The 11,707-nt window shown below is 41.9% G+C and overlaps 1 protein-coding gene across 6 annotated transcripts in view; it reads left to right on the top strand.

Moving 5' to 3' along the window:
• ptpn12 (protein tyrosine phosphatase non-receptor type 12) overlaps nt 1-9,659 on the top strand; it is a 44,373-nt gene extending 34,714 nt beyond the window's left edge. The window contains exons 14-18 of one of the 6 annotated variants that reach the window (XM_071501879.1): nt 814-1,771; nt 6,576-6,647; nt 7,672-7,725; nt 8,289-8,376; nt 8,720-9,659. In XM_071501879.1, coding sequence (XP_071357980.1) covers nt 814-1,771; nt 6,576-6,647; nt 7,672-7,725; nt 8,289-8,376; nt 8,720-8,729 — 1,182 coding nt within the window. In that variant the 3' untranslated portion in view covers nt 8,730-9,659. The remainder of the gene's footprint in view (nt 1-813; nt 1,772-6,575; nt 6,648-7,671; nt 7,726-8,288; nt 8,377-8,719) is intronic. The other 5 variants (XM_071501876.1, XM_071501880.1, XM_071501878.1 and 2 more) reach the window with 5 other exon arrangements.
• The last annotated feature ends 2,048 nt before the right edge of the window (nt 9,660-11,707 follow it).

Genomic DNA, 11,707 nt, shown 5'->3' on the forward strand with positions numbered 1-11,707 from the left:
CGGCGCAACAGAAATGCACGGCTATCTTAACTGAGCATGGAAAGCTTTTCCATGGAGGTATTTATGGTATTTGGACCTGTAAAACCTGTTGTGTGTTTCGCTTTCACTGACGCCCTTATCCACAGTAACTTAGTTTGACGTGTGCAACATCAGGAGTCTTACCCATAGAGTTTATTGTGGGGCTGTCTTAAGGGAAAGTACCTTTTCATGAGCAGAGAGAGTCGCAGGAAACAAGGGGACAGAGAGTGGAATGATATGAAAGCTCTGTGGTTTACATGGGCCTTATTCTGCCTGAACAGCAGGACACTACAGTACAATCAGATATTTGGTATTATCAAGTACTGTGGCAGGTCGAGTTAATCCAGAAGACCCTCTGATTCTGCACTTTCTCCTGTACGGGACAATGGTAGGGGTTACGTGGGTTTTGTGTTTCTTAATAAAAGATGGTAGGTGTTCATACAGAGCTAGCTTTTGTCTTTGAATGATATATACCGACTCAGAGTGTTTTATAATTGGTTTGCATAAACACACAGTCACAGTAGCCTTCAGCTCAACAAAACTTTACATCTCTGTAAAGTCATGATTTTGATATTGACCGGAAACAAATTGGAAACAGTGTTCCAAAGAGATGCTGCAGATTGAAGATTAGTTGTGTAATATTGTCCTCAACAGGTGATAGTACACACCATCTCTGTTTCTACTGACCGATCATGTACATCTGCACTGTTGGAGTTCAACAGTCGGTATCTGGGTAATGCTGCATTTTCAAAAAGGTATTAAACGTCTCATCTCCTCACTTCCTTTTCCTTTCAGAATAAAGAAGTGGACCAGCAGCAGAACCAGTCAGAACACAGTTCAAACAAACAGACCAGTCCCTCAGAGCAGAAAGACCAAGATCTAGAAAGTCGAAAACAGAAGCAGGTCTCAAATCTGGATCTCAACGACAACTACAACAACAAATTGTCTTCAGCATCAGCAAAATCAGAATCAGGCCAAAGCCAGACTCAGAGCTCCTCCTCGCCCCTCTCCCCGGTCGTTGAATGTTCTGGTGCTCCTCGGATCGAGAGGAAGCTCAGCATTGAGATTAAAAAGGTGCCGTTGCAGGAAGGACCTCGTAGCTTTGACACTTCCCCCTCGATGGGTGTAGCAGGCGGCCTCAGCGGCGGTTCTACCAACAGTGTGGGTATGCTACAAAGAGGCCACGCCTTCAAAGCCCGTTCTGGCCAGTCCCTGCTGACGTCTAGCTCCTCGCTGTCGGAGGACTCGGGCACAGAGGGAGGAGCAGGTGGGGAGAGTCACGCAGACGGAGGCATCCTAACCAGACCAAACCACCTCCCTGTGAAGAGCGGAGAGAAGGGGGAGGCACAGGGAGGGGAGAGAGCGGAGCTGAAGGCTGGCCACGCAGCGTGGGCTCAACCCTCCAACAGCCCCGAAAAACATTTCCCAAAGACCTCCTCCTCTTCCTCCTCCTCAGACCGTGTCGCTCCATCATCATCATCCTCCTCCCACCTCTCCTCCTCCTCTTCCTCCTCCTCCTCCACTCCCGTTAGGACTGCCCTGAGTTTCACCAACCCCCTGCACTCTGATAACTCGGACGAGGAGGGGGATGGAGAGATGTCCGGAGGAAAGGAGGGTTTTCGTACTAATATGTCCTCGGCGACGGCCATGGTAACTGCATCCCCTCACCATGGAGACCAGCAGCCAGTCAGGAAGGTGTTGCCAATGTCGATCGCAGGGCATAGCTCTCCGTCACCCTCTGCAAACACAGCAAGTATGTCAATCAGCTGTAACGAATGAGTGGATCTAACTTTTTCAGCTGATGGGCTGCTTTCCTGACAGTCAGTTAACTTCTACTATTACTACAATCAATTAACAAAGAAACCAACAAATTAACTATGAAGTAAGTCAGGGACATGGATCTGGATTCCCACGTTTTGCCAGGTTCAGACAGCAGTTTTGATTCATGAGAAACAGCTCTATAAAATAAGTTAAATTAACTCAGAAATGATCCAAACAACACCTTATTAACTCAACTCAACCCTGAAATTCAGTCCAGCTCATTTCTAAGGGGTCTAGTCAAGGTCTTCTACATTAAACGCTGGTAAAGGCGCTGGGAGTGAGTCTGACGACCTGTCCACGCTGACATACGCTCAGGGTAACCACACGGAGAGTCATTTTCTGGGTCAGTAAGGAGACAGAGGTCTCACAGACCACATGCTAATGACAAGTTTTATCTGTCAACACGTAGACCCACCGTGTTATACAGCTCTTACTGCCAGGGAAAGTCAGAGGCAGGGAGAAAAAAAAGCAGGAGACATGGAAGAAAGGAATAAGAAGAAAAAAACAGACAGACAGAGTGAGATAGTTTCCAGTGAGTCTCATATAAAGCATGACTGTATAACAAATTGGTTGGTTTGCGAGGAATGCTGCGAATGTTAACAGCCGAACATCTGTCAAAACAACTCTTCTCTTCCTCTTTCAGCTTGTGTGTGTTTGTCTAAGTGCGTGAATTTGCAAACAGGAGAAGGAATGAGAGAAATCCTGTTGTTGTGTGTGTTTTTGTTCCAGTGCAGTTGCGAGTGAGAACTGTGTGTGCATGTTGGATGGTGAAGGATCAACACTGCATGATGCTGACAAATACACACCTAAATACACACTTCCGTGCACGTTGGGTTGAGCAGACCAGTGCTGCACTGTTTGCTGTGTGCACACCCGTACGGCTGCACTGTCACAATTGCAATGACGAGGTTTTGAAGGGAACGACGTCCCTTCTGCTGCTGATTTCAAAATCAGGAGATTCTGAAATCTGATTCTTGCTGTGATTGCAGCTGATATGAAACAGAGTGGATTGAACTGGACTTTGACTTGGAAAGGTCTTGATCTTGAATGGATGAAATAACTTATCTGCATTTTTAGATATTTGGATGAGACTATGAGGAGGCATGATGTGAAGCAGTTGGCTGGTGGTGCACTTACTGCAAATAAAAACTAGTGTACCAAACTCTGTTCTACAAAAATAGTCTATTTCAATCAGAGGAAACACCACTCTTTAGTTTAAGTAACATAGACTGTATTTTATATTGTGCACAGGGTTTTGCTCAAACTAAAATAGTTTTCGGTATAAACAACCAGTTAATTGATGTTTTTCTCGAGGAGTAGTTCGAGTTGCATGACACCGTTTAGTCAATGACAGGAGAGTGTTGCAGTAAAATTTGTAATACTTTTGAGTGGTCAGCAACAGCAGCCTACTTCCATTGTAGATTAGAAAAGGAATTCATCTCAAGCAGAATTTGAAAAATGTCTAGCGTTGACTAGCTTGACATGCACCACTCAAAAAGTAGCACGTTTTGAGGCTGTTATTTTAGAGTATTTGTGTATTTTAGAGAAAGTAGGGCAAAATCACAAACTCCTACAACTTACCTTGGCATGGTGTTATTATTATTATTATTCCTCATTTATACCAAAGAACACAAACAGCCACAAACTTGTAAACTGTTTTAGGAGTCACACTGAGAAACTGTCACAACAAAGTAACCCGTTTCTCTTAAATAATCAAATGTAAATCTTATCCGTTTAAAAGTCTGGCATCACACATTATGCTCTCCTCAAGTCATTCCAGTATTTAAAACTAAATGCAGACATGTCTGCCTCACAGTCCTGAAGTGGTCTCTCTTTGGTCTGCTTGGCTTTCTGGCTCATTATGTGTTTGGGCTGTGGTAGCGCTTATCGACCATGAAAAGCTAACGGCTGCTGTTTGATTGGTTGCAAGAATCTAATGACTGCTTGTTGATGAGTTGCATTGAGCAAATTGCTGCTTTGTGGTTGGTCAGGGGAAAGCTGGTGGCTGCTAATTTGCTTGTTGTACTGGTTGCGCTCTCAATAAATCCATTCATATCGCATATTTCAGACAGTTAGGTACATTTTAGACTCCGTCACAAGTCAGTGACAAACAGCATTATAAACACAGAACAATGGACGACCAGTACCAAAGATACAGAAGGATACAGACATGTAAGGTTAAAATGTAATAAGACTTAATTAAATGTAATTAATTAATTAAAATTATATTACATTTTTATCAGTAACTGAATATTATTCACTAACAATTTTGCTCGTCACATCTGATAAACTCATTCAAACTTGAATGCAACAAAAGCAGGTTTACTCTACTTTTACAGAGTCTCCTGTGTCTGTAACAACACTGAGAATAAGTGATTAACGGCCTTAATTATTCTGTTAAGTCTACTTTTTTAAGCAGGAGTCAGTAATTGCATCATTAACAGCACTAAACTAGTTCAGGAACAGCAAAATCATGTTGTCTTTGTTGACTCTTCCCTTGGTCGCTCATGCTGACACGAACCTGCTGCACAGTCACCTAATGGTTTCCTGAAAATGTTGCAAAGCCTTTAACTAGCGTAGAAATCTGGCCATCATTAAGACTAATATTACACCATCCAAGGCTGGTTTATGGGCTTTCCTGAGGCAGTGAAGACCAGCAGGAAAAACATCCAGCTTCAATGGACTGGTTCACAATGCTGAGGAGCTCTGCAGACACAGAATTAACAATGTTTATATAAATATATATTGAAGTAGAAAAGTGTAGTAGGAGTCAGTAGGTTTCAGTTAAAAGCAGTAAAACAGACACAATGATGATTAAATATAGCCAATTCAACTATATTCTATGTAAATTGCATACAAATACCACAGTACCATTCACCATTAATATATAAGTGTTGGAGTTAGTGGGACCACCACCATGAGAGTAAATCAATAAATTCCATCCAAAAAAGGGGAAACATAGATTGTCACTACCTGCAAATGAGGTTCGTATTTTAAAATGACGGCATTATACTCAGAGCCTCTGAGTAAATTTCACCCTGGATGAACAGGAGAAAAATATAATTTAGGGGTCAAGAGAGAGAGAGAGACGAGTTAATCTCATGGCCGATAATAAGGTCATTAATACAAAATGTCATCCTGGGTATAGCCCTTGCATTAAAATGGGCCATATTTATTGTAGCAGGGCAGCAGATTAAAGGTAGCTTTCCATCAAATAGAACCGCTAGCCAGTTATTATTGTTAGGCTCTATAAAGAAATCAGAGTTGTGTCAAGCTGAGATAATTGAGTTTATGTGGTAAACAGGTGGAATTGCCTCATAATAACAGTCACTGGCTTATAAGATGAGCAGGAGAAGAGGTTATCACTTCATCAGATAAAGCCATAGTCTGTGGTCTAACAGGGCAAGCTGCTGAATTTGGGTGAAACAGAAACAGAACTGAACCATCTGGGGCTCGAAAGAAGATCATTTTTCCTTATTACATGTCCCCCTGCATTGATTCCCTCCTGCAGCATGCTGCAGCAGGGGCTAATCGTAATTGTAATGACCTGTGGGTAATTTTCCAAGGCAACATAGAAAAGCAATATTGTTCTCAGAGATGGAGATTGTCAAAAGCATAGTCAATTTGATGAGAATAAGTAAGGAAATGTAATCATGGCTGTCTGGAGCATGTCAGTGATTTTAGTGGTCACGCCAGAAACCATGACAGACTGTGCATTTAGTAACCAGAGAGAATCCCAGAAAAAAGGTCAAATTGATTACCAGTGTATGCGGCTGCCCAGCTCATGTGAATTATTATTTATTATCCCATCCACATGTCCTCTGACGGCGGCTGCACGTCAGGCAGTCATGAAACCAACAACTGCTGCTGTTCGTTGTATCAGTACCAGTGTTGTTACAGCACATCTGTGAATCTTTTTGAGACCACGGATGACGCTTCTAACGCCTTGTGCTTAGAGGTGGTAAACATTTGTTTTCAACTGTGAAAACAAATGTTAAGGGAATCTTAATAATTAGAGAAAAAAATAAAAATAAAAAAGCAGAAGGTAGTTTATCAAGCCTCATAACGTTTGAGTGCATATTTTACAATCTATATTCAATCTTTTTTTTTACAATCTTTTTTTACATGACCATAATTCTGATACTAGCACTGCGTGAATACTTATTGTATTAACTTAATATAATAATGAATGAAAAATAGAAAAGAAACAAAAGTGTACATGTAATTCATATTTAACGAGTCAGAAAATTAAAAGTGCTTTTAAAACTTCACTACAACAGCACATTTAATATAATAAGACACTAAAATAAACATTAATAGTTTGAATTTATTTTCTTTTTTCATGATTTACTACTGATTTGTTACTCCATGAGAGACATTACATTTAATGTACTTGAAAAAATCAATTCTGAAACAATATTACAGCTTTACATCTGCAAACCGATGCATCCCAATATAAAGTCATTTTAAATAATAATAAAAAATATAAATAAATAGTGTCAGTCCTTGTTGCAGACCTGCATTGTCTAAAATCTGCCTTGCAGGGTCACTAAACCAAAACTTCTTTTTGTAATGAAGCAGTTTGTGTATCTGATTATAGGAAGAGTCAAAGCGTCAACACTCGCTATGATGAGCTTTTCTTTGTCTCTCTGTCATCTGACTGTCGATCTCTTTTCTGTCTTCTTCGGTCAGTTATTAACGCTGCTTCTTATCTGACCTCTGACCTTTTAACCCAGACTGCTGGGACAGCGACGACTCCCCTCCCCCACTCCCTGCGAGAACCCCCGAGTCCTTCATACTGGCCACAGGTGCGTTTGTAATTGGTCGAGATTCACAGGTGTGTTTCCGGTGCGGTGGATTCACTGGCTCTGCTCCTGGGTCCATGTCATTGGTCAACTCCTACAAAAGCTGGATTGATCAATGATTATGAACTTGAAGGAAGAAAAATAAGAGGAGAGTCTTTGTATTAAAAACAAAAAGGTAAAGATCCAGGTGGGCTGTTGTTGCTTAGCCGATGTAGGTGGAAGGTGCTGCATTGTTTTGCTTAAAGTGTTTTATTTGATACAGTCAGTCGCTGCGGATGAGAGCAGATTTTCGTTTTTCATATGATTTCTTTTTCCATTTTATCTGGTCCTTTGCAAAGTATGAACAGTCTCTCTCAACCTTACTTCAAACAGACAGATGGATGGCAACCTCTCTTTCACACAGTAGTCTCTTTAATAACTCAGCCGCCCTGTTGCCTTCTGCTGTCTAGTGTTTTGTTTAGTTTTTTTCCTGCGTAGCTCTCTGATATTTTAGTCTTAAAATATTCAACTCCATAAGAGCACACGATTTAACAGTTGTGTTAAAAGTGAACTTGTTTCTTTTGGGAGAGGCCTTATCAGTGTTACGACACTGGAGGGCAGCATTAGCTTTCTCAGATCTGCAGTACATGTGTCGTGTGAAGATCATCTCTGAAGCGGGCAACAGTCAGACATACTTTAATGCTACAGGAGTGATTTTTGAGAGATCACAGCTTCATTGCCTCATTATGTTTCAAAGAAATATCACTTATTCCAAACACCCTGCACTGTTGAACATAAAGCTGTGAGGCACCTTTGAGGTCCAGAGTGGAGTTTGTGCTCCCTGCTGTGTGACTGAAGGATGGAGGAAGGGTTGGATTAAAGGCTGAGTGATGAAGAGAAACGGAAAGGTACCGTGAAGCATAGTGAGTTTGAAAGGAAACGTGTGACTGTTGGTGTGGGTGTGTGTCTATTTGTGCTTAACGTGTGTATGTCTTAACCTTTTAGTCGTAAGTTCATCTAATCCACTCATTCCCTTGCTCTCTGCCAGACCCTCTGGAGGTGAGGACGTCAGCCTCAGCAGAATGGAGCGGTTCACACACAGGTACGAGCACACACACGTCATGACTCCATGTCTTATCTGCGTGGTGGCGCGTGCAGAGGCGTTTGTGAGTCTCCGCATTGTTTGTCCTTGTTTGCGTTGTGTCTTTCATAGCAGTTAGTCAACAGGGCAGAGGAGGAGACGGGCCGTCAGTGTTTTACAAATTAGCCTGTGCACGATAAGACTGACAGCATTTGTCAGGAGGGCAGCTGTAAGAGCGAGAGCGATAAAACATGTCTATAGAGAGGTGAAATGAAAAATGTGTGTGTGTGCTTATCCGTGCTACGAGGACTGTGATGATGGCTACTACCAATTTATTGCTTCGGTAGTTTGTGTGTGTGTGTGTCTGTGTGTGTGTGACAGAGAGAGAATAATCAAAAGAGAACAACTTGAATTCTGCAATGATTTTTTTTTTTTTTTTGCAGTTATTAGGTAGTTTATAATTTATAGATCTAGATTTATAGAAGTCTTGCATCACTGAAACTATTATACAACACATACATCACTGATATTCACACAGTATTTCCACTCCATTAACCTGTGTGTGTGTGTGTGTGTGTGTGTAGATGTGTCAGATTGCATTAAGAAGACATCTCCAGCTGACCCTGCATCTGCTGGTACCACAGCAACAGACAGCAAGGCAGACTTGGGTGGGTAAGTCTGCTGTCTTACCTCCTTTCGATGTCCTGACGTGTGATTTTTCGCGTATTTTTCTGTGACTGCACACTGTAGTTTCCACTGTTCAACCCTCTGGAGGAGCTCAAGTGTTATTTGCACAAGTAATCATTTTTCCTCTGCTGACAAATATGGTTTCTATTAATGTCATCATTTTTTTTTTTGTGTGGCATTGCTTTTGCTGATTGGAAGCCTGGCTCTGGGCTGTATGTGCAGAAAATGGGTGATGGTTTTGAGACCAGGCAAGAACTGAAGGGCGCGTTTTACTCCTGGATGTATTTTATTCAATTCAAACCCAGTTAAGAACTTCGTCTCCTTTCAGGGTTCGGTAACCGCTGCATCCAGCCCAAAGGTCCTCGAGAACCCCCCCTGGAGTGGACATGATGGAACGATCCGTCTGCCCGTCCACCAACAGTGTCCTCACCTGTCAGGAGACGGACTCTGCCGATCTCACCTGGCGGGTCCAAACAAAACCAAGTTGATAGATGCTACACAGACAGACAGCACATTGTTACATAGAAGCACCTTCTGTGTAACTCTGTGCCAAACGGCTTGTCAAGACCGAGCTCCTCCTCCTCTTCCTCCTCCTCCTCCTCCTCCTCCTCAGTCCTTCCTTCAAAGTGCCACTGTGCAAAGCGGAAGAACACTTACTGGTCAAGTGGCTTGTCCATTTTAGAACAAAGCCCACATTTTCCTGTTCAGCTTGCTGATGTTAGAGGTTTTGACTTCTCTAGACGCTGACCTGGGATCAGTCTGGTTATTTCCCTGTTAATGGTTAAAGTATAATTCCTGTTTTTTGTTTTTTTTCCTATCTTATTTTTTGTGACTTGAGAGTAGATTAAGAAATGGTCTTGTGTTTCTCTCTGAGCTGTAGACACATCATGAAGATTTGCTCCTTCTTAGGCTAAATGATGAGGAATGTAGGTGTAAAATAAAAAGTGTTCTTACATTAACAGGAACAACACTTTGTTTCGTACCAAATGAGAAAAGAAACTTTTTTTGTCCTAAATCAGGAATTATCTTTAATCAGAAAAAGCTACTGTGGGAAGCTGATTCCTGAGGTTTAACTGAACTCCCAGAAGGTGTCTGCTTCCTCCTAATGAATGAACAACAATCTTCAAAGCGAACCTAGATAATCTGTTACCCATGATGCAACCGTTTCTGTTGGGTATGTACAGGTTGCCAGGGTGCTCTCTCTCTCTCTCTCTCTCTCTCTCTCTCTCTCTCTCTCTCTCTCTCTCTCTCTCTCTCTCTCTCTCTCTCTCTCTCTCTCTCTCTCTCTCTCTCTCTCTCTCCTCCCTCTTTCTGTCTCTCTCCTCCCTCTTTCTGTGTGCTGGTGCTACATTACAAAGTTTCAGCTTTGAAACTGAGAGACTAGAGCTGACTCTTACCAACATTTACCTATCTCTCACCTCCGTTCCTGTGTTAACTGCAGTAATGTCAGCTCTAGGACTTTATATTTCTTTGCTGAACTCCCTGTTTACCAGAGTCATAAGGCTGACGTGGTTTGGTCATTGCAGTCATCAGAAGTAGGTTGTATATGTCTTGGTTGCCAGCAGCTCAACCAAAGAGCGATGTTCCCCTCTGAAAGTGATTAACTTTAATAGTATTCAGACGCCTGTTGGATTTCACAGAATTATATCTGGTTTTATTAATCCAAATCTCTCTTTTTAATCATGTTTAGACTCCAAAGATCGATCCAGTGACCTTTTGTGCTTGTGACAAATTGAAATAACCTTAAAACACATCAGCAATGGTCAAACTTGTCATCAGCCCTTTGACTCTGGCTCTCACTGCTGGGACCATGAGCCTGCCTTAGTCCGCCCCTCAGAGAAGACAGCCAATGACAGTCCCTCCTAATTTAGCTTTTCTCTTCAGTTCATTTCTCTCTTTGTATCTTTACCTTCCCCTGGTCTTCACTTGGGACTCACATTTGCTGTTTTATTTCATTTCCTCCCTGTTGTTGGTTTTTTTCTGTTCTCATTCTCCCCCTCCTGCCGGTGAGGCCCTCAGATGAACGACCGTGCATGTCTTCATTTTAGCAGCCAGTTTCCTCACAGCAGACCTCAGTGTTTGGATGTATGAATGTCACACATCATCTGAAACTCTCGCAGATCTTGACAGGTTGATATTAAACATTAACTTGTTTGGTTTCTCACCTGACGGCCAAATTGTACGTCACCTGCTTCTGTATGTGTGAGACAATGATCAAATAAGACAAGCTAGGGACCCAGGACTACTGTTTTCTCCTGATTTATATTGTTCTCTGCTAACTTCTCCTTCATTAGCTACCATAACTATACAGTATATGCATTTTTTATAAAGATAAAGAACTGTACAGGGCAGTTTAGGTATATAATATTTCAGATTTTTTTTTGCTATCTCTTAAATATTCTTATTAACAGAAGATGTAAGAAAGTCAGTGCATGATGATGATGATGATGATGATGATGATGATTCCTCCCCGTACACAATGTTCCCCTTCAAACTGTAAATTATTCTGCTGCCCTTTTGTTTTTGCTTCTGGCAAATATTTCAGGGTTGTTTTATTTTTTACTTTTATGTTCAAATTATATGCGTATAAAGATTGAAAAAAAATTTGTTTTAATTGGTTGGCAGAGGAAAAGCATAGACTGCCACCTGGCCCCCTTTCAGATAGCTACAACGGGCTCCTAATAAGATTGTAATAATAATATTAATGATGATAATAATAATAATAATGATAATGGTCGTTTTTTGTAAATGGTATTTTAAAGTTATTTTTGTATACGCGGTTGTTTGTTGCGTCACAAGTCCACTGCTCCCCATCCAAACCGCCCACTTCTCTCTTCTCATACACTCTCTTTTTTTACTTTTCACACTTTTTGATTCATTTTTCCTGTGTCTCAGCTTGCTCTTTCAAAGTAAAACATGCAGCAGAGATGGATCTCGTGCTGATCAGCTGTCTCCAGTGTTCACAGACATCTTCAACTCCTCACTGGAGACCTGCCACGTGCCAGCCTGCTTCAAATCCTCCACCATCATCCCTGTCCCCAAAAAACCAAGGCCCACAGGACTAAATGACTATAGACCCATTGCCCTGACCTCTGTGGTCATGAAATCATTTGAGCGTCTTGTCCTGTCCCACCTCAAATCCATCACTGACCCACTCCTGGTCCCCCTGCAGTTCGCCTACAGAGCCAACAGGTCTGTAGACGACGCCGTCAACATGGCTCTCCACTTCATCCTCCAGCACCTGGACTCCTCAGGGACCTATGCCAGGATCCTGTTTGTGGACTTCAGCTCTGCCTTCAACACCATCATCCCGGCT

This window comes from Trachinotus anak, unplaced genomic scaffold (genome assembly GCF_046630095.1).
Source record: "Trachinotus anak isolate AG129_WGS33_773 ecotype Australia unplaced genomic scaffold, CSIRO_AGI_Tana_v1 ptg000018l, whole genome shotgun sequence".
NCBI lineage: Eukaryota > Metazoa > Chordata > Actinopteri > Carangiformes > Carangidae > Trachinotus > Trachinotus anak.